This window comes from Oculina patagonica, chromosome 13 (genome assembly GCF_052425735.1).
Source record: "Oculina patagonica isolate OP01 chromosome 13, crgOcupat, whole genome shotgun sequence".
NCBI lineage: Eukaryota > Metazoa > Cnidaria > Anthozoa > Scleractinia > Oculinidae > Oculina > Oculina patagonica.
In genome coordinates, this window is record NC_135770.1 from 15818874 (window position 1) to 15846339 (window position 27466).

General features: G+C 38.0%; 2 protein-coding genes across 2 annotated transcripts; one reads left to right on the forward strand and one right to left on the reverse strand.

Annotated features, from left to right (window-relative positions):
• Positions 1-132: 132 nt before the first annotated feature.
• LOC144634697 (maleylacetoacetate isomerase-like) lies at positions 133-18637 on the reverse strand. Its single transcript, XM_078493731.1, has 9 exons — positions 18544-18637; positions 17040-17091; positions 9556-9623; positions 8764-8844; positions 2753-2833; positions 2303-2429; positions 1470-1522; positions 1002-1051; positions 133-483 (listed from the first exon to the last, which is right to left on the reverse strand). Exons 1-9 carry the CDS (start codon positions 18550-18552, stop codon positions 357-359), a joined length of 648 nt encoding a protein of 215 aa, XP_078349857.1. The 5' UTR covers positions 18553-18637; the 3' UTR covers positions 133-356.
• A 50-nt stretch (positions 18638-18687) lies between these two features.
• On the forward strand, positions 18688-25635 carry LOC144634660 (mitochondrial basic amino acids transporter-like). The gene is made up of 5 exons (XM_078493681.1): positions 18688-18889; positions 20616-20659; positions 21817-21903; positions 23919-24147; positions 24345-25635. The coding sequence occupies exons 1-5, from the start codon at positions 18850-18852 to the stop codon at positions 24845-24847; spliced, it is 903 nt and encodes a 300-aa protein (XP_078349807.1). The 5' UTR covers positions 18688-18849; the 3' UTR covers positions 24848-25635.
• Positions 25636-27466: the final 1831 nt, after the last annotated feature.

The following is a 27466-nucleotide window of genomic DNA, read 5'->3' on the forward strand; positions in this document are numbered from 1 at the left end:
AGTGTTCTAGTTATATACTGCCTGCACTTTATATATCACCGTAAAGCATAATGAGTACATCTGACCATTTCTCATCGTAGTTTTTACTACTTACATGTATCAGTTTACTTTTACAAATAACAAAGAGTCGTATTTCGTTTTGAATTGTCTCGCTATGATCTTTAATGAAATATTTCCATTACCTACCTAAAAAGTATTCTACAAGTAGTAACAGTTTTCGTACATTAACGTTATTGGAGATAAATACTAGGACGAATCCTTGACAACGTTTCTGCTTTTCATTTAAGTAACTACCCTACATCGACAATTACATAAAGGAACTCTGTGTTAGAAATCAGTTGCAGGCTCTTTTCCATTTATTCCCTCATTTCCTCTGGACAGTCAGGTTGCTTGGAAGGGTGTGCAGCTTTGAAAGCTTCTAACTTTGTCAAATCCTCGTGGATTCTTGATATGATAGGAAACTGAGACATATCAACTTTAAACCTATCACGAGAAATACAAATTTAATGTATTGCTCCCCACTCCAACTGAAACGAAGTTTTCTATTGGAGGAGTACCGTGACGTTATCACGTGACGCTCCTTATAATATAACCATATGCAGTGTAGCTCCCTAGGGCAACAACTGTCTAGGATCGCAGTAATCATATGGAAGTGGTAATGACGTAAAGTACATGTATATGAAATAATTCATATATGTGAACTGCGGATGAGATGTAAAGTGAAGAAATGATCCTCGCAGTGAACCCATGACCTCAGCGATACCGGTTATACCGACTTTACCCAATTCATATTCCTTCACTTCCTTATTTGCAAAGAATAAAATAATAACTGATGTATTGTGCATGGTCAACCTAAAATGTCCGTCATCTCCCGCCCTGAGCCAACCCAGCTGGCGAGAGACTGCCCGGGGATAGGCTGAGACCAAGATGAATGACACTTCAGTCTAATTAGAATTCAGTTAACAAGCAGTTGAAACGAGCGACGAAATACTACTGCTTACCTGTTTGCATTGAAAACCTGGGGAACCAAACATAAATCTGCCATTGATACCTGACAACACAAAGAAACAAGTTAAAAACAAGTACTGTAGATTAAATGGGATAGTCATAATACCCTTCATAAATTAACAGTTGTACTGATGTATTAAATGTTTAGTTTTTCATCTCCTCCTCTTTCATCAATCTGGCTTGAAAAATCTAACAAGCCAGTGCACTGCAACATTGTACCTAACTGTACATAACGGGACAATGGATTTGCAGACTTACGTTTATACAAAACGGATAAATATTCCAAATCTTTACAAGACCTTTAAAAGTCTTGAAGCTGAAGTTTGTCCGTTGAAAGTTCTAAGGGTATAGCTCAGTGCAAGAAGCTTCCTCTGCCATCATATTCAAATGGCATCAAAATTCATGTGCTGGATACGCCCAAATATTGATGTATTTTTTCAAGGTAATAAATTATTTCCTACCTCATCCCCAACACAATATTTTCCTGATGTATTCTGCAAAATCCTCTCTAAATCTGTAAGCAAAAACATCACGGTTTAACAATGCTATTAACTTACAAAACAAAACTTTTACTATTTTTGCAAGCAGCAAAATACGCTGGAAATCAGGAGCACCCAACGGAATATTTCGTTAAAATATCTGTTCGGAAGACGATTTGAGATCTAGAATTTTCGGAACATTCATTGTAATTTTTTTTGCTTGCCTGCCTTTCCTAGGATTTTCGAATATCTAAAAAATGGTATAATTGTTCATTTTTAACGGATTTTTTACTCTAAAAAGGTCACCTAGAATTTTCGGGAGCCTTTCTCTGGCTGAAATTTTCGAAAAGGTAAGTTTTGATCCCTATAACTTTCGGATCACTAGACTTTCAGCTAGGAAATCCGAAAAGATAAAAAAATTTTAGGGGATAAAAATATGACTATATCCACCGTTTAAATACTAAAATACGTTAAACGGTGCTATCGTTAAGTGGTTTTGAACTATATTCTCGATGGGTGCCCCTGGGAAATAATTACAACCATAGACTAACTTAATAGTTGTCTGGCTACTGGACTACATGTATGTGTTGTGGTTTAATTTCAACTTTTAAACCAGTTGGATGATGTTTATTTCACTCTGTTTCAGATTATGGTAATGAATATGAGACTAATGGAAAATCAAAATCATACTGGTTTGAAAACATTTAAACCAAGATTAACCACAGAATATGCATCCAGCAAGAAGGTGTGGCAGTAGGTCTTTGCATCTGCAGCCACTTCAAGCCGTTACATTAACTCAAGCATGTTGAACTCACTTTGAAACCCCTTGTTAATCCAGTAATGTCCCCACTCAGCTTTCTTTTCATCGCCAAGATACTTCAGGACGGAAAGATTCTGGATTGGTTGTATTCCACTAGCTATGGAATGACTCACTTGCCTTACCTGGTAAGAGAGTTACAAAACAAATAACTACACCATGATGTCCAATTCACACAGACTAAATATGTTTTTGTTCCAGCTACTACTAAAATTATAATAGATAGACAAGTCTGTGCGGCTTGGCTTTTGCTTTCTTCTTTGGAGGAGGAGGGGAGAGGAGAATGGGCCTGGGGACTCAAGTGCAAAAGAAATCAATCTTCCAATTCTCTTCTTTGGCATATCATGAGTCTGCCAGGACTAAGAACAGACAAGCAAACAAATACGTAAACTTACAAACAACAAAAAAGTCATCAATACCTCTCTAGAGAACAAGTACATGTACATACCAGGGCTCTTTTGAATGGATCATTTCTGGGAAACAGTGGAGGGTCTGGTCTTGTCTCATCCAGATATTCTATAATACTCAGCTGATAGAGAAAATAAGAATTTGCTGGTGACAAGAACATTGGCTACATGATCATAATCACTTCAGATGGGATGTGTTCCTACGTGCAGTTGCCTCCCCCTTGCAAAACAAATCTGGAATATTCTAGGAATTTCTAGAATTTTTCTAGAAATATTCTAGAAAAATATCCTAGAAATTTCTAGAATTAACCAGTTTTATTTTCTGGAAAATTCTAGAAAATTCTAGAATGTTAATGAAACATGCTAATTAGGCCAGAATTTGCCAGCTTTTTCCAGAAATCTTAATCTGGCACGAAATCAGGGTTTTTCCAGCTTTTTCCAGCTTTTTAAATATGCAGTTTTCCAGATTTTTCTAGAAAATTCTAGCAAAGAACATAATGATTGCAGGTGCAGAAAAATATTCATTTCCAGTTTTTTCTACAAAATTCCAGATGTTTCCAGAATAATTCCAGCTTTTACCAGCATTTTTCCAGCAGGATGTAAAATAGCTTCAGGTCCCTTTAAATACCATCGCAATTAAAAACTGTCTTGTTCTTAACATGCCAACAAAAACACCATGCAGCCACCTTTTTGCCAACACAAACTGGATTTATTTCTACTTAAAATAGAAGAGAGAGTTTCTTATAGCTCTTTTCTATGTTGCTCTCTTATTGTCCATTCTTGTTCTTTGCCTTGAAGCTGTTTTCTTTATTTTGAAGAAGCAGACTAAGGTCCTTCCTCACTAATGACCTGGTTGATCCTAGCAATGCTTTCTTCAATACAGTCCCTGAAAAAAAAAAGCCAAATGAAAATTAATGTTGATGCATGTGTATTATCAATCAATTACAAGACTATCAAAGACAAAACTTCTATTTGCCACCACTTAATAGGGATACAGGTAGTATTACTGTAACTACATGGGAACTACATGATGCATTATGGAGTCCAGATAAGCAGAAGCTAAATTCGTTTGTAGCCTGTAAATTTGAGCTTTCCTTTAAATTCAAACTGACAAGAAAAGAAACAGGAATTTTGCATAGGTCCTGCAAGATATAAACCTCCATAATTCCTTTCCCTGATTAAGTTTATCATTTCAGCCATTTGTTTGGTGTCATCATTTAACAGAATGTCAGTTGTTTTGCAAATGAAATTGTGGGGAAAAAACAAAGTTTGGTGAATAAAGCTTTTATGGAACGTGAAATGAAGAATTATGTATAACTCAGCCTCGTGAGTGAAACATTAAGTAAACGTTAATAAACTGTCTCGAGATGCGGCCATGCAGGCCACGTGGCGTTTGCACGCTCACTTCAAGTATGGACAAACAGACAACTTCACGCACCCCAAAATGAAACTTTGTCTTCTAGACCTAAAGAAATTGCAAGTACACGTACTCACCGAATACTCCCAAAATATTCCTTCGAATATGACTGATCTTTTGGTCACTGGATGGGTTCCCTGATCAAAAGTGAGCATGCATCTCCTTATTTAATGTTGAGATGATCTTTGTAGACAATTAAACTTCCATTCCCCAAATTCCCCAGTGAACAACAACGTATTCGTATTTTGACAAACTTGACATGACTTAAAGAGAAGAAAAACACGATGAAGAGATAAAGATCTCCAATCACATCCGTGCAGAAAACGAGTTGAAATGAATACCTAACTGAAAGCGCGTCAGTATTCCAAATTCAAATTTGGCGGAACGTTTGATCACAGCTATCACTTCTATAAAGAAAATAGTGCATTCTGCACTAAAAAGGTGCCAGATACATGTCCGAAACAAAGCCGCTTCTTTGGGATTGGCTGCCATCCAACGTGTGAAATTTTTCGTTCGTTGAGCAGTAATGAAGAACCACGGTCCAACACGTAGGGCCTTCTCCTTGATTTAGCCTTGCACATTTAGGCAAAAGACATAACACTAATTTCTTTAACTAAGAAATAAATTCTAAGTTCTGTAAGGTACTTTTAAAGTTTGGTTTATCCGTTTGTCACATTCATTTGGTGGCCGCAATCAAACGCCGCCATGTTTGTTTACGGGTGTTACGAAAACTAAGACCCTCGAAAACGAAGACCTAAGACCTAAGACCCGGTCTTAGTTTTCGTACTACGAAAACTAAGACCCCAGGTCTTAGTTTTCGTAGTACGAAAACTAAGACCCTATATTAAAATCAGAAAACCCATTGAAATAACTATTGTAGACGTACAATGAGCACCAGCAACTGTTAATTTAGCCTTTAATATGTGAGACGGCTTCGCGCGTAGTGTTTTCTTGGTCTTTCTTCAGTCAACACTCCTTTCGGCTCTTGGCTTTGTTTTTCTACGCAATCGTGTGCGATGAGTGCTAGTTCGCAACAAATTTCCCCGTCGAAAGAGCGATAGGAATAGTTTAGGGCCGCAAGAGGTTTAAGCAAGCTGAATTCGGGCGCGTACTCTCTTTGTTGCGTGACAGAAGTGTACAATAAAAGAACATGATCTTCGAAATTGTTGTTGGTGGTATCCAACAACAAATATTGCGTGACAGAAGTGTACAGTAAAATAACATGTTCTTCGAATAACTCTCTTCTTGCATGCGCTACACATTAGCAGATCTTTTTCCTAACGGAAGAGGGTCATTTTTGATTGGAATATCTGTACCAGGGTCTACCAGCAATGGAAACGTTTTAAATAAACACAGTCCAGTTATATCGTTATTAACACTTTATTACTAGGAGTAGTTCTCACTAACATTGCCCCCGCTTTTGGCTAGTCCTGCTTTGAATTTGATTTTTCAAATGTCGTCTTTTTGCGGTAGCAGAGAAACTTTTTATTAACCGTCTGTCATTGGGCTTGAATATGTTTAATTATCTTGGATGCTCCTGAAAAGAGCTTTTTTAAAGTAATCTTACTCAAGGGTGCCTTTATAGCCGTGAGACAACATCTTACAATAAATGCTAATTAGTGAAAATTAAACAAAAGGAACAATGAGATTAGTGTCTAGTGATATCTATTTGGGTAGTAACTTTTTCTCGGTGAAAATAGTCAAGTCCTCGTATTCGTTTCTGCAAAAAAATGATTGTAACAACTATCGAACAACTGGAGCTGGCTAACTGATTTCATTAGATTTTCTTGGCCTGGAAGCGGAAACCACAGGCTTCGTCTCGACAACTGATCGAAACTGACTTGTCAAAGATGCGGCAAAATTTTCTTTCAGACGGCCCTTTTCGTAATAGCTGAGGAAGCTTAAACTTTCGAAAAACCGACATAGCTGAAAATTTTACCCCTCGATCTAAACATGTGTCTCAAGTTTCGCGCCAAAATGTTTACTTCTGCCTCACGTGCGATAGCCGACCTTCGACCTCAATGGCTGAAAGCAAGCTATTGTTCGGTCACACCACCACCAACAATTTCGAAGATCATGTTCTTTTATTGTACACTTCTGTCACGCAACAAAGAGAGTACGCGCCCGAATTTAGCTTGCTTAAACCTATTGAGGCCCTAAACTATTCCTATCGCTCTTTCGGCGGGGAAATTTGTTGCGAACTAGCACTCATCGCACACGATTGCGTAGAAAAACAAAGCCAAGAGCCGAAAGGAGTGTTGACTGAAGAAAGACCAAGAAAACACTACGCGCGAAGCCGTCTCACATATTAAAGGCTAAATTAACAGTTGCTGGTGCTCATTGTACGTCTACAATAGTTATTTTAATGGTTTTTCTGATTTTAATATAGGGTCTTAGTTTTCGTACTACGAAAACTAAGACTGGGGTCTTAATTTTCGTACTACGAAAACTAAGACCTGGGGTCTTAGTTTTCGTAGTACGAAAACTAAGACCGGGTCTTAGGTCTTAGGTCTTCGTTTTCGAGGGTCTTAGTTTTCGTAACACCCTTTTGTTTACAGCAAGTAGAAAAACCTGGGAACTAGGCCGTTTTTAACCACGTGACTCGCGCTTGTGTACGAAAACATGGCGGCTCTTGGCAAAAGTTTATCAAACAGAACTGATTCTCCTGAGAAGGAAATGTATGATGTATCTGCAACAAACTATTTTTTGCAACATTTCCTAATGTTATGTTGTATCTTCAAGCATTTTGTTCGTCAACAAGTTGTTGGGAACTTCATTATGAATCACTGCAAGTCATTTGTTCGATCGACAGACGTGAATTAGTATCAGAAGTATTGAGCCAAGAATGGCCGTTCCCATTTGAGAGTCAGTGGAACAGTTTTAACCTTTGAAAGGTGAACGAGATCAAAAGCAAACTAATTCGTCATTATGCCGAAGTTTGACACTGCGATAACATCATTCTCTCTTCGTATTAAACAAGTGCTCTATAATAACTTCAAGTCTGGTTCGACCGAATGAAAGGAGCAGAAGGGTTAAGGATACTCGGGCTTGTAAATTTGTGGTAAGCGTAATGTTGTGGAATATTCTGAATAGCTGTATGCTAGACAGGTAAACTAAAATCTTTTAACAACAATGCTTGACTGTGTAGACTTATTCTTGGCTTCGACATGGAAATGCACACAAGGAATGACTAAATAAAGTAGGTAATTTGAACTGGAAATACATGTCTTGTTGAGTGGTTTAGTTACTGAACTTATAGCTGAGTTTTGGTTAAGGTATTTGGAAAAAGCTGGAAATTCAAGTAAATTTGTTATTTTTACTCCTTTAAGTAAACACCTTCTAGTTTTTTCCAGTTTTCTGATAGATATGAAACCTGGAAAAAGCTGTCAATTTCTGGTATCACAAAGAAGAAGTGGCTTTTTTCAAGCTATTTCCAGCTTTTGAAAGAATCTTAAGCTTCCAAAAACTAGAAAAATCTTTTCTAGAAAAAAGCTGGAACTCAATTCTGGTAGAGAGCTGTCAAAGTTCTAGAAATTTCCAGACAATGACAGAAAGCTAGAAATCCATTTTGCAAGGGGTAACTGCTACAACAATTTGCTGTATATTTCAGGTATATGTATCATTCAGTTTAAGAAAACTTAAACCCTGGATCCAACAGACCGGATGCCATTTAGGTCACCACACAATCATGCCTTCTTGAAAACAAATACTAAAACAATAAACTTCAACAAAGAAAAAAAGGTAATTGAAAATTACTATAATTAAAAATAAGGGTGTGTGATAATTTGAAAAAAAAAATTTCAGGACGAACTGTTGAAGCCTGCAAGTGAAAACAAAACAAAACAAAACGTAATTATGCAGAACAATCCATGTGAAGTTTATACCACTTGGGCCCAACTATTTTCAACAGTGATAATTGGGCTGGGAGCCCAAGCAAGAATGACCAACTTGTTTGGCTAGTTGGAAAAGATGCTTTAAAAAGACTTTCTCACGTCTGTCAATACAATAACCCCTGCCATGAGTTTTAATTTAATTGTCAGACAAAATAATTTGCCCCGATGGGGGGAGGGGGGGGGAAGTACTTGACAGGCAGGATCAAAATATTTAAGGGGGTTTGAAATTTTCGATTCCAGGATTTTTTTGGGTTGGAAAATTTGGCAAGTAATTTTTTGGGTGGCTTGATTTGAGAAGGGATTTCTTTGGGTATTAAACAATGTGAAGGTGCGTGGTAGTGCCTTGGCTACGTAAAAGCAATATTTGTATTTGTGTTATATCATTCCTCCTTTATGTTAGCTTATTAGGGTCAGAAATGCAGCATGGGATTTTTTCAGGGTTTTGTTGGAAGCCCTAGAGATTTTTTTGGTCTTGATTTTTTCCCCGATTTGATCATCCCTGTCTCTTAAAATCCTGAGTACCCCCCACCCCCCAGGTAATTTGCATAACTTTCGGCTTCCAGACCATGTGAAATGGACAGACCTCAAATAAAACTTCAAATCATAAACCAAGATGAAGGGTGTTAATTTAAACTCAAACCAGAAAAAAAATTAAAACTGCAACAAACTGGTAAAGGCTTGTTCAGCAAGTATTTGAAAAACTCTCGTTACCTAGCAAAAAAGAAAATTAAACCAAACTTACAGAATCAGCCAATGTTTTTCCATCAATAACTAATGCAGGAACTTGACCCATGGGATTTAAATTCTTGTAATCGTCAGCCAGCTAGATAAAAAAATTCCATAGTTATATAAATATGCTCAACACTTTGAAAAGGAAGAGGCAGAGAAGGCTACAGAATAATGATCAACATTTAGAGAGTTTTTATAAGGTCCCTGAAAAGAAAAGACCACTAACAGAAAGCACTTGTTATAAAGCATTGAAACCTTTAGTGGTGTTTTTTTCTTTGTCTTAACGCTTAATTTTAACACACACCTCTATCGTGGTTTATGTCTTTTCGCATTTGTGTCAGGTTTCTCATTAGTCATATCGAGTTCAGCATCATCTGATAGGTCAGCTGCAGTCTCTTCCCACTGTTTTTACCCTCCACACCCGCTCTGGGTTTAATTTTATAGCCTGTAGTTTTCAATAAATTGTTCTTTTGCCCCAAACTTATTGCGTTACTTTTGTGTCTACTAATTAAAGAAAAATAGTGGTTTCTCTGTTTCTTTCATTCAAAAAGGTAGTATTTCAAAGCTGTAATTAAAAGATGTGGTTTTCTTTCGTGGTCTCTTGTATGCACTTCTCTCTTTTGAAGACAATATAGACAAGACTACAAGAAAAATGACTGTGGCATCTCTTTCTTGATAAAAAAATCTCTTCACTGGTAATAATGTTGACATTGTGATGTCAGTATCATAGGTCTGCAAGGAATGCAAAGGGTTAAAGCTAAAGGTACACAGGCCTCAGCACGCAGTGCATGCCTATCAAACTGACCTGTTGGCCTCCATCTTTCAGCAAGTGAACAGGGTGTGTCTCATACTCAATTCCTTTTAAGGCTAGAGCTGATAAGAAACAACATGCATCATTAAGCTGGACATCCAAACATAAAGAGAAATATACACATCATGCCATTTAATGGGTTCATTTCCTAACAATTCCCAAATTTCCTTGTATCACAGTTTCAAAAAGAGTTGGTAGCTGACCCAATTCTCTGCCTATCATGATATTAAATCTACATGACTGTATAATTTAACTAACTTGAATTGGCTTCCTATTCTTCAGGGGTGTCTCCAATCAAAAAATAAAAAAGGAGTGCATCCAGGTAAATTTCCATTCTTTTGACAAATCTATGAATTTTCTGACTTCTCAATCGCATCTCCTTTGGGCGACCAGATAATCTTATTTCTTTCATATAAGCTTTATGCTGGGCACCCTGGATCTCATGGCTTGGAACCTTTGGGTTCCTTGTAATTTTTCTAAGAGCACAGCCTTGGTGATTCCACATGCATGCAATCTCATAACTGCGAGAATTTGGAGTTGGAATTCTCTGAAATTTGTTTCCTGGTAATATATTATCGATAATATAATTTAGTACTACCCTTCCAAATAATTTGTATACGTAATTGGACTACATGCTGTCCAATTTGGAATAATTTGATGAAAAAAATTCTGAGGGCAGCCAAAATTAAACGAGGCTGTAGGCCGAGTCCAATTTGGCTGTCAGAGGAATTTTTTGAATCAAATTATTTCCAAATTGGACAAGCATGTAGTCCGGTTACATATTAATTATATAGCTTGTAGTCAGTCAATCCAGCGTTAAACAATAAACTTATGTCCAAAACGGAAAAGCATTCAACAATAGTAGGCATAACACAGCACATGCAACTCACTCAAAGCATTGTCTTCAAAAATAAAACTTAAACAAAACAGTGCAATTTTATTCCCCTGAGTTTGCGAAGCTTGCTACAAAGTGAGTTAAAACACAGCATCAATCAATGAAAGTCGTAAACAAAGTGTCCGAAGAGCTTTACAACTTCTTGAATCTGACATACTCCTTTCCACTATTTCGTTCATACTTCATGGCCGTCTTTTCTTTTCGAATTTCAGCATAAACGACAAAGAATTGCATCTAGCTTGTGGCGATATCTGTCAGATTTCTTGCTTCGCTTCGCTGCACTTACGTTCACCCAAGTTTAGTTTGTACTATTAGAGGCGTTTTGCTCTTAGTTTTTGCTTCTTAGTGTAGCTAGCTCCTCTTCTGACAACGTAGAAAATTTCTCTTTGTTGTTACTATTGCTGAAAAGCTCAAAAGGAATGGAAAAACGTAGCAAATTTGCCTTTAAAATTCCGCCATTGTCGACTAACAATGCGACAAGTTTACTGGGCTAGACTGGTGATGATGCCTCACTGAAAGGACACGATTTTTGAGGCTCCGTTGAAGGTTGAGCTAAATAGCTCATAAAACGCTGAAACCGCTTGAATTGTGTTCCGAATAACATCTATGTTCACTAATCTCTAGTAAGCTATGGGAAAGACGCCAAAGAAGAGCCCAAAGAAACGAAGCGACAACGCAAAACGTGCCAGGCCAAGCTCGACCGAAGAAGAACAATATGGCGGCAACGAAGACGTGTTGTACCTTGAGCTTTTTGACTTAATTAGAACATTGCAGGCCAAGGATGAAACCAAAGAAGAACAATTAAAAGTGCTCCAAGAACAACTCGACCGGGCTCGTGATGAGATTAAATCGCTAAAATCCAAAGTAGAGGAATTAAAGGAATCGCTCGAATTCACGCAGAAGCAGCAAGATGAGGCGAATGACAAAATAGAGAGATGTGAATACGACCAGGACAGGCAAGAAGATGAATTAATCAGGCAAAGCATTTACAGTAGGCGCTGGAATCTTATTTTTCACGGTATTCCGGAAACAGATGATGAAAGCTGCTCAGACCTAATTAAACACACCATGGTATCCAAGCTTAAGATGGATCAGAGGAAAGTAAAGGCGACTATGTTTTGTGGAGCACACCGCCTCGGGAGGAGAAAGAGAGCAAGTAACAACAACAAACCGAGGCCGATTATAGTCAGGTTCACATGCCGCGCTGACAGAGATTCCACATGGCGTCAACGCTATAACCTTAAAGGGTCTTCAACCAGAATGGCGGAGGACTTACCGCAAAATGTTCGCGAGATCAGGAGAGACGTCCTCGTGCCGGCCCTTAAAAATGCCAGAAAATGCGAGGGAACCAAGGCGACAATAATCGGCGATCGCTTACTAGTGAACGGTAAGCGATATTCTTTCGACAAGATTCCAAGGAAATGGCAAAATGTCTCTCAAGCTCCCGATGATGAAATGCACAACACAACTCATGATGAAGAACCTGAGCAAGCTCAAGCAAGCCAAGCAAATGACTAATAGGTAGAGCAAAATAGTTTTAATTCATAATTTTGTTTTCTTGTGGAATATTACAAGCTTAGATAAAATTTCAAGTTTTAATTGAAGCCACTAACTCAAAATTGTGATCTCTGACAACAGCACTTGATAAAGCTGATGCATATGCTAGCCAGTCAAAAACGCCAAACCTCGTTATCGCGGTGCGTTTTAAGGCCAATATTTGAGCCTCTTTTAGGTTACTTGTGTATATTTTTGTTATATGTTTTTGGTAATTTTCCGTATGTTGTTTCGTTTGGTTTGCCCAAAATGCTATCAATCTCAATATTATTCTTGGTATGTTTACATTACACTACAAATTATGCTAGTTTTGTATATCGCACGTCTAATGAAGCTTTCAAAGTCTCAGCCAATCGCATTCTCCTGAGCGTTACATTTTTGTTTTTCACGTACATAAATAATGAATCTGCACGAGAGTATAAATGTTAAGTGCGAATCGTTAAATGTAAGAGGTCTTAATAAGTCGATAAAACGACGCTCCATCTTCCGATGGGTGCACAATCAAAATAACCATTTCACATTCTTGCAGGAAACGTATAGTTCCAAAGAATGTGCCAACATATGGGAAGCTGAATGGGGCGGGAGAATTTTCTTTAGCCATGGCTCAACTCACAGCAAAGGTGTCATGACACTTATAAACCCGAAATTAGACTTCAAATTAGAAAAAATGATTTCCGACAAAAACGGTAGATACATCATTTTAGACGTAATCGTTGACGAAACCCATTTAATACTTGTGAATATTTACGCCCCAAACGATCTTAATCAACAACTCGTTTTTTTTAAAGACCTGCATAATCGTCTACAGGAATTTGCACAGGAGAACATTATAATAGCCGGGGATTTTAATTGCGCTTTGGCTGACAAAGACAAGAAAGGTGGAAACCCAGTGTCAAAGAAAACTCCGGTAATTAAGGAAATTGAACGAATCATGCATGTCTACAACTTAACTGATATCTGGCGCAACTTAAACCCAAATACGGAATGTTTTACTTGGAGAAACAAAGCGCTTAAAATCCAATGCCGACTTGACTACTTTCTCATTTCTAACGATCTCAACAGCCTAGTAACATCCTGTACAATCTTGAACTCTCCAGAAACCGATCACTCTGCAATCACACTACATCTCAAATCAGAGGATCTAAAGCAAGATAGAGGCCCGGGCTTCTGGAAATTTAATAACTCATTACTACAAGACTCCGAGTACGTTACCATTCTTCAAGAAAATATAAAAGATTATAAAGAAAAATACTCTGCTATTGAAGATTTAGGGCTAAAATGGGACCTAATTAAAATGGAAATTCGGGGTTTTACAATTAAATATTCCAAGATGAAAGCAAAGAAACGCGAAAATGAAGAAATGGCGCTAAAAAAGAAAGCAGAAAAGCTGTTGTTAGAATCCGGAAAGAATCCGAAGGACAAACGAATACTAAATGAGCTTTACGCGACTAATTTACGTCTACAGAACATAATGCATCACAAGACAAAAGGCGCTATTCTCAGGAGTAAAGCACGATGGCATGAACATGGTGAACGTAACACCAGATATTTCTTTAACCTTGAAAAGCGAAACCACTGTAGGAAAACGGTGACAAAATTGAAACTTGGTGAAAATAAGTACACAAAAAATCAGTTTGAGATTTTACAAGAAGAGAAACGTTTTTACGAATCACTTTACAAATCCCAAAATATAGACAACAGCATCTTCCTCGCTTCCACGTTTTTCAATCCCGAGAACGTATCACCATAATCGCAAGAAGAAAAAGAATCGTGTGAAGGCCTCCTCTCAGAAAACGAGTGTTTCAACGCTATTAAAGAGTTTAAGAATAATAAATCTCCTGGCACTGATGGATTTACAGCGGAGTTTTATAAGTTCTTCTGGCCAGAGCTAAAAACCGAAATGACTTCTAGCTTCAATTACGCTTTCCAGAATGGATCACTGTCAATAAGTCAGCGACGCGGAATTATCTCTCTCATTCCTAAAAAAAATAAAGATAAAACGCTCCTAGAAAATCTTAGACCAATTTCACTCCTCAACGTGGATTATAAAATTTTGACTAAAGCAATTGCGAAGAGACTAGAAAAAGTACTACCTAGCATTATCAACCCTGACCAAACCGGATACGTCAAGGGTCGTTACATCGGTGAAAATATAAGGCTAATTCAAGACCTCATGTTTTACACAAAAACGTTGGATAAACCGGGCGTCGCAATATTTTTGGACTTCCGAAAAGCTTTTGATACAATTGAATGGAATTACATCAACGCTGCTTTAAAACTTTTCAATTTTGGACCGGACCTATTAAATTGGTTCACCGTATTATATAATCAAGTGTCCAGTTGTGTCCTAAACAACGGTCATGCATCTGAATTCTTCCTCCTGCAATGAGGAGTAAGACAAGGTTGTCCGTTATCTGGTCTTTTATTCGTAATCGGAATTGAATTATTTGCCAGAGCGTTAAAAAATGACCCCACAATCAACGGCATCGAAGTAGAACAAAAGGAAATCAAAGTTACGCAATACGCTGATGATACCACAGTCTTCGTGCGTGACCGTGAGTCGGTAACGCAGCTTCTAAAACTCTTAGAAGAATTCAAAGTGAATTGTGGACTGGAAATTAATACCACCAAAACAGAGGCGTTGTGGCTAGGTTCCTGGCGAAACAACAAGGAAACTCCTTATAATTTCAAATGGCCGAGGGAGCCTGTGCACGCCCTCGGTGTGCACTTCTCTTACGACGAACAACAGGCGAATAAGTTAAACTTCGAAGAAAAGGCCCGCAATTTAGAAACAATACTTAATGCCTGGAGAAGAAGAAACCTTACTTTGATCGGTAGAATAAAAATCGTGAAAACCCTGGGAGTAGCTAAAGTTATATACGGTACATCCGTTTTATCCATTCCAGAGCATTTTGCAGAGAGAGTCAACAAGCTTATCTTTAACTTCATATGGGAAGGTAAAACCGCAAAAATTAAAAAGAGGACGATCATTGCTGAAAAGAATCATGGTGGATTAAAGATGTTAGACTTCGAAATAATGGAGAAAGCTCTGAAAATCGCTTGGATTAAAAGAATACATGAACAAAGCGATGCTTCCTGGAAAACAATTCCCGAACAAGCAACAAGTCATTATGGTGGTCTTTCGTTTTTAACAAAGTGCCGTTACGACACTAAGCTACTCGACCTACGAAAACTCCCTGCTTTCTACCATTCCGTACTAAAGTATTGGCAAGAACATAAGCATTTATCCTCCTTTGAGGAAAAGAACCCGGAAAATGAGATCATTTGGAACAACTCTAGCATCCTGGTTGACCAAAAGCCGATTTTTTATAGCGCCTGGTTTAAAAAGGAAATTATACATGTCAAGGACCTGTTAAACGAAAATCGAGATTTCCTCTCTCTAGCTGACTTTAAACAAAAATTCAAGGTCAACAATCCATTCACTATGTACTACGGTCTCATCAGAGCTATCCCGATCAGTTGGAAAATGTCAATTCAAAATTCATCTCGCAGTACCCAGAGCTCCCCTTCTGAAACAACACACTCAACAACAGTCATCTCCACTCGAGGGGCGTATAATGCTATTCTTGCTAGACGTTCCGCTACACCAACAAATGAAACTAAAATCTTGAAATACGGGTTTAATACAGAAAATATTCATAACATTTATTTACTCCCTTTCCGGGTTACCACAGAGGCAAAGCTAATTGCTTTCCAGTTCAAAATAATACATAATATTCTGCCTACTCGCGTCAGCCTACTCCGTGCTGGCCTAGTAGACGACGACATTTGCCCTATTTGCAATTCCGAGAGGCAATCACTTGTTCATATGTTGTATAGTTGCAGGGAATCGTCAATCTTTTGGGAACAGTTTACTCAATGGTGGAGCGAAAAATTTCTCGAAAAAATAACGTTATCAGAAAGTACGATTTTATTTGGGTGGCACCAAAACACTAGCAAAGAGCGAGAGCTCAACTACATTCTTCTTATTGCAAAATACCATATTTTTGCAACTTGTATCTGCGAGGACAGGCTGAGCTTTGATCGCTTTCTTTTAAGACTGAAATCGAAATTAGAAGTTTTACGTAAAGTAGCCATAGCAAACAAAACGCTTCATAAATACAATGCTACTTGGGCACCTATACTGTAGGTTATTTTTTTTTCTCCCTTCTTCTGTTTTACTTTACATTTTTTATTTCTTGTTAATGTCAATCCTTAATTTATTTAACTGTGTTGTAGTTTATCTGTAGTGTATTATAAGTTTTCATGTTTTTATTTTATATATATACACACAGTATAGATTTTGTATGTAGTGTAGGTATTGTTAGTGTTATTTGTTTCTTTGTTTGTTTTTTTTTCTTTTACTGTTTGTAACGTGAGTTTCTGCAAATAAAAAAAGAAAAAAAAAAAAGTTTACTGGGCTGACGCTATGCTTAATGCTAATTGGCTGATATCCGTCACATGTCATTTTTCCTTCGATTTGATTGGCTGAGACAAAACTGTCCAATTTTTCTTAAATTGGACAGTTTGTGCATTTTACCTGAAAGTCCTAATTGAATCTATCCAAATTTAATCCCAAATTGGACAGTTCTCAGAAATTAAGGAAAAATAGCTGCGCTGACAATATAGGATTTACTGACAGCTATATAATTATGACAAAGAATAAACACATTCCCTCTGAGTTGTTAAATTGTCCTCTATTGCCCAACAATAGTTTTTGAGAAAATATCGAGAGAAGTCTTCACCCCAGTTGCAGTAAAATTTCCTCCATAATTTCTACTTCTTCACCATAATTTACTTACTCAATTCCAACAGAGTTATTGGATGGTATATATAAAAGATAATAATGGGAGCCTCATATTTAAATAATAAAAAGAAAATCAGCTCATGTTTAACAATTTTTCTAACCAACGACTTTTTAAGGTATTTTTTTTTTTGTTTAACCCTTGACTTTTAAATTGTTTTCTCTAATGCCTGTTGAAAAAATAAAATAATTAATGCACCACATGCACACATCATTTATATGTACCTGTTCTAACCCTCCAAGAGCAAGAACTTCTGAAATAGGAGTACAACACTGGCTGAAAATGTCAGGAAAAACAAGCAGTCAATAATTCATGTTCATTGAGAAACAGGTCAAGTTGTCCAGTAGATAGAGATTGCTCAACATTGTGTGGTTCCAGAAAATATCCATACTCCCCCCACTCTGGTGAGGGGGGGGGGGGGGGGTCACAAAGACCCAAAACTTTAAAGCAATGTATGAAGCTAAATAGCTGTTATTGCAGTTGAGCCAGCGATAATATATTCTTTTGTTAAAAAGGTATGCGAACGAGGCGAAAGGGTCAATACATCAATGAACACAATGCAAAATGACCCTTTAGCCTCGTTTGTATGTCAAACCGCTGAAAACTGCAATAACAGCTATTAGAATTTCCAGAGGGGTGGGGGGGGGGGTCATATTTTCTGGAACCACACATTGTGACTGGAAACAGTTAATTCAAAAATAGTAATGGACGTTTTATTTTGTCTTAACTTCAACTTCCCTCCTTGAAGTGAATGTTTCAATGTTCAAACAGTGCAAAACCAACCAATCCATTTATCTATTGATGGAACATCAAACAATCAATCATTATCAAGATAAATCACACTGAAAAAAGAGCAGAAAGCCATGATTCATCAATGTGTTGCCACTGCTTGCCTGCTCATACTCCTTCTTAAGTGCTCACAGGGGTTCCTGGGAACAAGGAAACATGTCCCGACCCCACCCCCTACTCACCCCCTACCCCCTACTCACCCCACTCTTGGGAGGCAATCTCTCCCCCCCCCCCCCCACCTCCAACAAGTCAAACAATGACCCGTTCACCACAAGATTCATGTTCCTTGAGTACGGCATAGCATAGAAGGATATGTGCTGCTCTACAGAGCCTAGTGAATTTTGCGGGGCCTTGTCAGTAGACCTTGTATCGTGTCCTATGCACGTGAAACGAGAACAATCAAAATTGAACCAATATTGATAAAGGCAGCGATTTACTCGTTGCCATTGCATACAAAAAGATGAATGGCAAAAAGAAAAACATTCTGCAAAACTTAAATCGCGAGAAATTCTTCTGATCATGATCCAGAAAGCTTACATATCCCTGTTTATTATTCAACACATACGCGCGCTGCCCATATATGGTCTATTTTTTATTGTTTTTTTTTATATATCTGTTATCTTGTGTATATGTATGTTGAAGATTGTGATTTTCTTTTTTTTTTTTCTTTTTTATTTTTTTTTTTATTTTTTTATTAATAAAAAAATTTTTTTTCTTTTTTTTTTTTTTTTTTTTTTCCCCCCCCCCCCCGTTGCGTCCCCCCCAAAATATCCGCAGATCGTCAAGCCAAATCGTGACGTCCAAAAAAATTAAGCTATTGCAAGCGAATGAATACAGCCGCGAGAAAATGGCGCTGCCTTTTTCTAAATGAGTCTCTTGGTAAAGTCCTAGTCAGTATCATTCAGAAAAGCATTTCTGCTGTTCCTTTATCAAACGTACCTTGGACATTTCACCGCGGAACTATGTACCACTCTACCACTTTGGTTTATTGGACGTTGTGTCTGACAAAAATACTCCAGGCGTTCCAGACGTTGATACCCAGTCTTCTTGCGGCCAGCGAGGAATTAAGGGACGATGTGTTGGGGACGAAGAGGGACGAATGACACGTTGCCTGGAGCGTCCCTGGATCCCCTGGAGCTGAGCGGCGAAGACCCGTGAGGAGATTGCAAAATATATACGGTAGTCGTTTGGCGCGATACAGCAAAATTACAGTAGAAAGAGATATGATGAGCATATCTTTGAACAATGGAAATTGCTCGAGAGTTCATAGCCGGCTGGTTTGCAGGTGAGGGCTATTTTCTCTTTTAGTCATGCTTTTATTTTATGATTTTAAGCTTACAACTTTCTACGCTTGCCGAAAATGTTTTAATCTGTACAAAGGTAGACGGTAATGCTGCTAGAGTATATAAAAACATGTATTCAAGGCTCCCGCCTTTCCGAGCAAAGTACTAATAGCCCAGGGGGGTAATTATTTTCAAGACCTGTGCTGAATGGAGTCGGGGAGGGGGGAGGGGGCAGGGGAGGGGTATGTTTAAGGGGTGTGAGACAATTTCACATCATACGTAATGCACCTATCAATGTTAAGCTGCTGGGGGTAGAGAGAGTCCGGGCATAGGCTGAACTTCGCTGAGACTTTCCGCTGGGGGAAGAGAGAGTCTGGGCATAGGCCAGCCATTTGAACTTCACTGAGACTTTCCGTTCTTGAAAATGCCCAACCTCAGTGCATTAATTTTGTGGATGTTCAAAAGAGTCACTTAATTGCAATAAAATGTTGTCATTAAGCCCATTAAAACAGCCAAAAGTCCCCACTACAGGCAAACAATTGCTGTCAAATCCCCTGCCTATGCAAAGGCCTCCCCCCCCCCACCCCCAAGCAGCTTAACATTGATAGGTACATAAGCCAGGGCACAAAATACCTATGGGAGACAGTTGATTAATTTTAATAATTCGGGTTTGAAATCACTGCATCAAATTAACATAAAAAGTAAGGATAAATAGAGCATTGTATGACTTTGTTCATGGGTTGTGAAGAATAACAGAACAAATAAGCAAGTGCAGTGAGCATTTGAGTTTATTATCCTTCACAACAAGTGAATAAAAATTGTACAGGCGGCAGACAGTAGATTGTGTTTTACTGACAGAGCCTGGTCAAAGTGATCAGAACTAAACAAAATAATTATGACCAGAGCTTCCTGACGTAAAGAGTATGCAATCTTGGCCAAAATTATTGGCTAATCTGCTATCCGCTGCATGTTTGAAATTCGCAAATCCGCTCATATGTCACAAAATATCGGCAGTCTGCATGCTTTTTAAGGCCAAATCCATCAATCCCCAAACCTCTTCACCCCCTATAATAAATACAATAGCCTCCATAATTTTGACTTAAAAATATACACTGAAAACTTTTTGTTTGTTGAAACAAAGGACATCTGTGGACAACAACATCAACCTTTATTAATTTTGTACTTTAAGATTACAAGAAGAAATAAAGTTACAAATATAAATTAAAAATACAAATAGAAACTGGTCACCCAAAATATCTTAAAAGCTAAACTAGTTTGGTGACCTTCATTTATTAACATCAGTGCATATTTTTTACACCAAAAATGTAGGTTATATAAAAATATATTGTATGCTTATATGTTTCTTTACTATATTGTTCTTGTAACTCATATCAGTAGATTAAAAGATGAATATAAGATGACAATAAACAACCCATTAATGTACTCTTTTGTTAATACTGAATATGTACATTATTTTTTCTTTTTCCAGTATGTCCTTTAAGAGACACTGTCTGCTTTGATATACCTTACTTGAGAGACAATACATAATGAGCTACCGCGTCTTTTCTAGAAAAAAAATATATATTGGCAGCCCTGACTTGCCATTGTTAATTTCTGTGAAAAAGAAATTATTTGTTTGAAGTATAATGATCATACTAAAATGGACTACAAACATAAGCATTTACAATACAGTATTTTTACTACTTGATAATCTTTTTCTGTCTATAGGTTGTGCAGGAGTTGTTGTTGCACAGCCAATGGACACAGTAAAGGTAAATACTGCAGTTATGATATTTTGGGGTGGTGAAATAGAGCACTTTAAAAAGAATTTGACATGGGAATTAACAGATGGTGTACCCTGGGTGCCAGAGGGTCTTTTCTTTTTTGCAGGAAAAATCAAAAAGGAGGCCAAACATTTTGATGTAATTCTTTAGCTCTCATTTTACAGTTTCACTTTCTGCAGTCATACATGAAATGGATTCTAATTTAAATGACAATCAAGGCCAATATGTTCTTCTATTAATGTACTGTTAATCATCAAATAAGCACCTCCTCACTTGAACAAGTGCCCCTTCTATCAGTAAAAACTTTGAGATAAGTGCCCCCCACAAGTACCCATCCCCGTTCCCTCTTTTTTAATCCTGATTTTTTTTTATGTTCAAAAAGTAAGACAAAAAGGGTTGAGTACAGTGTCTCAGCTGTAAGTCAAGCATGGTGTTGGAGGCGTTTAATAGCTGGTCTAGTTTTTTGCATTCATGATTACAATCACTTTTTACAATCATTCCGTAATTCAGAATCAAAGTTGAATAAGTCCTGTTGACGATAATACCAGAAACCAAATTATTTTCTTCCAAGTTGTATCTTAAAACTTTCCAGATTTAATTATTTGCACAGCTATTTTATGTGCAAAATCCATTCTTTCAATACTAATTCGGCATTTAATTGTTTCCCAACTGCAATTTGCTCTTTGTGAAAGCTGAAACTTTCCAGGGACCACTATGCCATATTGTATAGTGGTTTATTAGGACCAATTACTTGAACAAATCACACAGTCATTAGTTGCTGGTTTAAAAGGGTAGCTGATTCCATGTTCCTGCCTAGTGGAGTTTTTGTACTCTTCCCCAGATGATTTGCTAGTCCATTCCAAGGACACCCCAAGCAATGCCGGTACCAATAATGCATTTATACTTATGGTCGAGGTACTGAGAGGGTTTTGCCCAGGTTTCCAGAAACCTATACTAGACAACTGAAACATTAATCATGTTTGATTGCCACAAAATGTTTAATTTTTTACTGTTTGAGGATTATTCTGTCAAATAATTTTCTAAGAATCGCTTAATGTTTGTTGAAAACAACACTTTAAAAAGGGACTGATCTTTAATTTAGCCTGATTAATACCCACAGCAATAAGTTCTATTCTTGTTCCCAGGTGAGAATGCAAGTTTTGAATTCAGGAACCAAACGAAGTGCCACCAATTCATTCTCATGTTTTGTTAACATCCTTAAACATGAAACGGTGAGTGTGATGCATATGACAGCTTGTTTGCAACTAGTATTTCCTCTACTGCTTAGATGGTAGTGTAAACAGTTCCATGTTAATGACATTCCAATTTCTAACACATTGTTAACATTTGTGCAGAGTCTGGAAATATGGAATAAAAGAAATAGAGGATATTACATGGTTGCGCGGAGATATGAAATTTATCTTCGAGTGTTCAAATCCATATCGATTTGAACACGAGAAGATAAGTTTCATATCTCCAAGCAACCATGTAATATTCTGTTTATTATATAAACCTACTAATTACAATGTTTTTGACGATTTTCCGAAGATTGCCGACCATTTTCCGAAGATTTCCGAAGATTTGCAAATAGTCGTCCGAAGGTCGTACGAATGTTTCCGAACATTTTCCGAACTTTTCCGAAAATTTCCGAAGATTGCCGAAGATTGCCGAGGAAAATCCGAAGATGTTTCGACTTAATATCGATTTACTTTGGCTCATTCAGCATTGAAACAGGGCAAACTTGTCAGAAAATGTTTAGAAATCGATATCATCACATGTGAAAATAACATGTTATTTTCACGTGTGAAGATATGATTTTTTCGTGCGAAAGATTTCCTGGTATTTCACTGATGTTTATATAATAATGGCAGTTATTATTCTGAGCATATTAAAGGAACTGTGTCATGGATTTTAGCTAAATTTACACATACGAATTCAAGAAGTTTAAAACGGATTCATTGTGACATGAGTTTTGAAATACTGTTAGGCTGAACAGTTTTCAATGTTAATCTCATTTGCTTTTATGAAGGTATGGTTTTTCATTTAGGGCCATAGAAGAAATTGCTTCACTAACGTTATGTTTGACAGCGAGTATTTGGTGAGTCTCAATGAAAAGAAAAAACTAGCCGTGACACAGTCCCTTTAATAGATTTATACAGCGCCATTCCTGTATGTTCCTTTGTTAGAAAATATCATAGAAATAGAGGATATTACATGATTGCGCGGAGATATGAAATTTATCTTCGAGTGTTCAAATCGATATCTCACGAGTGAGCGCAGCGAACGAGTGGGATATTGATTTGAACACAAGAAGATAAATTTCATATCTCCAAGCAACCATGTAATATTCTGTTTATTATATAAACCTACTAATTACGATGTTTTTGACGATTTTCCGAAGATTGCCGACCATTTTCCGAAGATTTCCGAAGATTTGCAAAATGTTGTCCGAAGGTCGTACGAATGTTTCCGAACATTTTCCGAACTTTTCCGAAAATTTCCGAAGATTGCCGAGGAAGATCCGAAGATGTTTCGACTTAATATCGATTTACTTTGGCTCATTCAGCATTGAAACAGGGCAAACTTGTCAGAAAATGTTTCGAAATCGATATCTTCACATGTGAAAATAACATGTTATTTTCACGTGTGAAGATATGATTTTTTCGCGCGAAAGATTTCCTGGTATTTCACTGATGCTTATATAATAAATATATATAGTTCCTACAAAAGGCTACTGATCAATTAATGGGATAATTTTACGTCTCCTGTATGTAATTCACATTATGGTGTACGGTACGCAAGTCGTTCATAAATAGAGCAGTTTTCAACTAAGTGTCGTAAAACGAAAACCAAAGTAATTACTCTGGCCAATCACATAGGACACAGACAATTTAGTAAACCAATCAAAACTCGAAGCAAATACATGTAGCTGGCACGAAGCGCGGGAAAACGTGCGCGAGCGAGTCACGATTGGTTTTGGTTTTAGTTCTGATTGGCTGAGAAAGTGGCGCGAGATTTTTAAGCCAATCACTAAGCGTAGTAATGCAAAACCAATGCAAACGCAATTCACTTTCGACACTCAAGTGAAAACCGCGCTAATTTGTCTCTAAATTTTTTCACGCTCGTAAAAAAAAACGCGTCAGTGAAAATCCACCTTTACAGTAACTGTGATCAGTGCTAGCATGTATTAGTGATTTGCACTTTCTGTTTAGGTTTTGGCAACAGCGTTTTTTTTTTTACATTCTAGGTATTCGGTTTGTTTAAGGGGATGGCACCACCCCTGGCTGCCGTGGCATTACAAAACGCCATATTATTTGGAGTGTACGGAAATGTGCTGACCATGCTGTCAGGAAAGCAGGGTGAGAAGCCGTCCCTTTCTCATGTCTGTGTTGCTGGGGCTGCCTCTGGCGCAGCTCAGCTCTGGGTGGTGTGTCCCATGGAACTTATTAAGATTAAACTGCAGATGCAAACTGAAGGTAAGTTATTGCTTTAGCTAATACAGTCAAATCGCCTCACATGTAGCTCAGAAAGTGTGGGTAACAACGTTTTTGGAACTGTTTTAGTGTATAATCTGTGTGTGCGAGAAGAGAAGGAACAATGGAATAATAATTTCTTAGTTTTTATTTGTTTGAGGTAAAATAGATGACAGAATTTTGTCATTTTTCACCTGCAGTACACCGAACCAGTTCCTCGCGATACCGTGGGACCATAGACTGCGTCCGCAAGATTTACAAGACATCTGGAAGCAGGGGGCTTTTTCAAGGAATTACCCCCCTCTTTCTTCGAGATGTCCCAGGCTTTCTCATTTACTTTGCGTCATACGAGGTCCTACTTGATTTATTGTCACAAAGGAAGTCACGTGTTGACGTGGGACCGCTGTATACAGTTTTTGCGGGCGGCCTTGCCGGAATGATCTCATGGGCTTCGACTTTTCCTTTTGATGTCATAAAGTCACGCATGCAAGCGGATGGAAATAATGGAATTTTTCTCTACAAAGGAGCTGTTGATTGTTTTGTCCAAAGCTATAAGACAAGTGGTGTGAGGAGTATATATTCTGGGCTTGGACCTACTCTATTGCGGGCCTTTCCTACCAATGCAGTCATTTTTTCCGTGTACACTTTTGTTTCGAATTTGTTTACAGAAAGCTTTTTAACATTGACTAGAGATGTGGAGTAAGAAATCGGCCAAACCCATACAAAGAGGGTTTTTATAATATCTTATAAAACTCCGTGGAGTGGTTCAATAATGAATACAAAACACGAGGTAAAATCATTGAACTCTATTTCTATTTCAGTTGGAAGGACAAAAACTTTCTATCCAATGGAACCCTAGAGAAAAACTCAGTCTGAAGACAGTCTCACAGGCAACTAGCGAATGAAGGAAATAAATCTCCTCAACTGACACTGATATATGCCAGGTGCCCAGTCAGAAACTGTTGGGGTTACTCCCGGGGTTACTATCGACAAAAAACATTGAAGAAGTCACTAAAGAGAAGGCTAAACTAAACCACGGTCACTTTACCAATACTGCATGCATTCGTGACTGCGAGTCCTGTCGCAAGTTTTGTGCTCTAGGATGAACATTTTTTTATGCTATATACTAAACCAAATAGAAGACGGGTTTCCTTTGTCCTATAAGAAAATAATGCACTTTTTTGAGGTCTTGAAAAGCAGCTGAATGCCTTCGCCTACTATAGTAATTGCTCGTGCATGCATCAAGCTTTTCTATACCTCATTCGTGCATTATTTTCTTTTAGAACATGGAAAACCATCTTCAATTTGGTCAACAAAAGTTCAGTAAAAGAATAAAAAAGACTTGTGCAGTAATTCATTATAAAACTACCTAACTAAAAGGATTCCAAAAAAGCTTTCATTTCCGGCTTTCCTAAAAGCAATCCTTATTGTATATATTTTTCTTCTGTTTGATAGAGGAATCAGTTACTAATTAAAGCTAACTGTCACGTGTCACCTTCCGAAAATACCGTACTAAGCCTTTGCTCATTATAGCTTACCAGCGTGCCACACATGGATACGCCTTGTTGCTTGGCAACTACGGAGATGAAAACTGCGGGCCCAATCGCCAACCAGCTTGTACTACCCAGAGGCGGCGGAGCGTTTTGAAACGTGGGGGCCCATCGTCCTCCTAACCAAGAATGACCCACCCCCTGGGGGTGCATCCCCCAACTCAAATTTGTGACAATACATAACTAGGCAGTTTAGAAGTTCCTGCTTCATGGTGCTTTTTTGATTGCTTTAGACGTCGGAGTGCAGAAAATGTACAGCCCCCCTGCCTCCCTGCCTCACCGCCTTTGTTAGTACTTGTTCCCGTGACACAATTCAAAGATTAAGGTTACAGTGGAATCTGGCATAAAATATCTAAGCCTTGTGGTCGGCTAGGATGCTGACAAGTGCCTTCCCCATGAACAAAACAAAAAACACTAGAGTTAAGCCAGGATTAAGTGGTAATCCAAGGTTTTAATCTTCTTGTTTAAAAGTGGTTTTGAGACTATTTAATTTAGTAAACAGTCAGTTGCGATAAGCTGGGACGGAGATATCAAAGTCAAAACCTAAACACAAAGAAGCGCGGAACGCGTTACACATGAATTGAAGACCATTGGAGTGGAGTAACATAACGATAATTTCCACGCTCGGACCACCCTAGAAACCAGGTAAGATTTTACTCCGACGAAGGACTGTGTCGAAACGTCAGCTTTCCAATCTGGCTACTGCGGTCAATTTACCTTTAGTTTATCGACTTCAGGTTGATAATAAGCTAAGCGTTTCACACTGAAAAACAAGCTTATCCTCGTGCCACAATGTTTGGAGTGGTATATCGTGAAACTGATCACACCACTGACTTGGTTTTTCATTATATATGCGCATGAGCCGTAGGCGGGTATCGGTACACTAAAAATCAAGTCACCTGTTAAATGCACGATGGAACCAGAGGAAAGCATTCACAGCTATGTTTTTTTCATGCCTCTTCAATGCCCATTTTATTAGCTTGGAGTTCAGCAGAGCAGTTCAATATTAAATTATATGAAGCTTACGATATCCGACGATTTCCTATTATCTTCCGAAGATTTCCAAAGAATGTACGTAGGTCCTGATTCGAATGTTTCCTCGTATTCCGATGGGGATTCACGGTTCGCGCGAGAGTTGGGACGAGATTGAGTTCTCACGGTTCTCCAGATGCAGTAACATGCGTGCAGACGTGCAGTTCCTACACAGGAAGGTGATCAGACTCCCTGCGACTGCTGACACGTATGCCGACAGTTCTTGTTGTCGCTTCCAGCTACATTCAGATGTAAAACACGAAAACAAAAACAAAGACGTGCTACACGGTAATGTATCCTGGTTTTTTGTCAATGTCTAGTCCGTGAGCGTGTTAGCTTCTCGAGCGCGAAGACTTGAGAAACAAAGCAGCAGATTTTAGCTTGGAGTACATGATCCTGTTTATTATATGAAGCTTAGTGTTACCGTTAGCAGCAAATTTACAAATGAACTTATTTCAGGCCGCACAGTTTACCCGGACAGTTTAATCCTTATATATGCCACCAGATCGTGTAATAAGCTTAAACAAGAGAGGGTCTTATTGGCTAATTGACTCAGGATCATTTTCGAGACCGGGCGATTATATGTATGTTTGTGAAAAAATTTCGATCGGCGCAAAAGTGTTCCGAATTCTTCTGTTTTTATTCCAAAGTGTCAGTTTAATCCTTATATATGCCACCAGATCGTGTAATAAGCTTAAACAAGAGAGGGTCTTATTGGCTAGTTGACTCAGGATCATTTT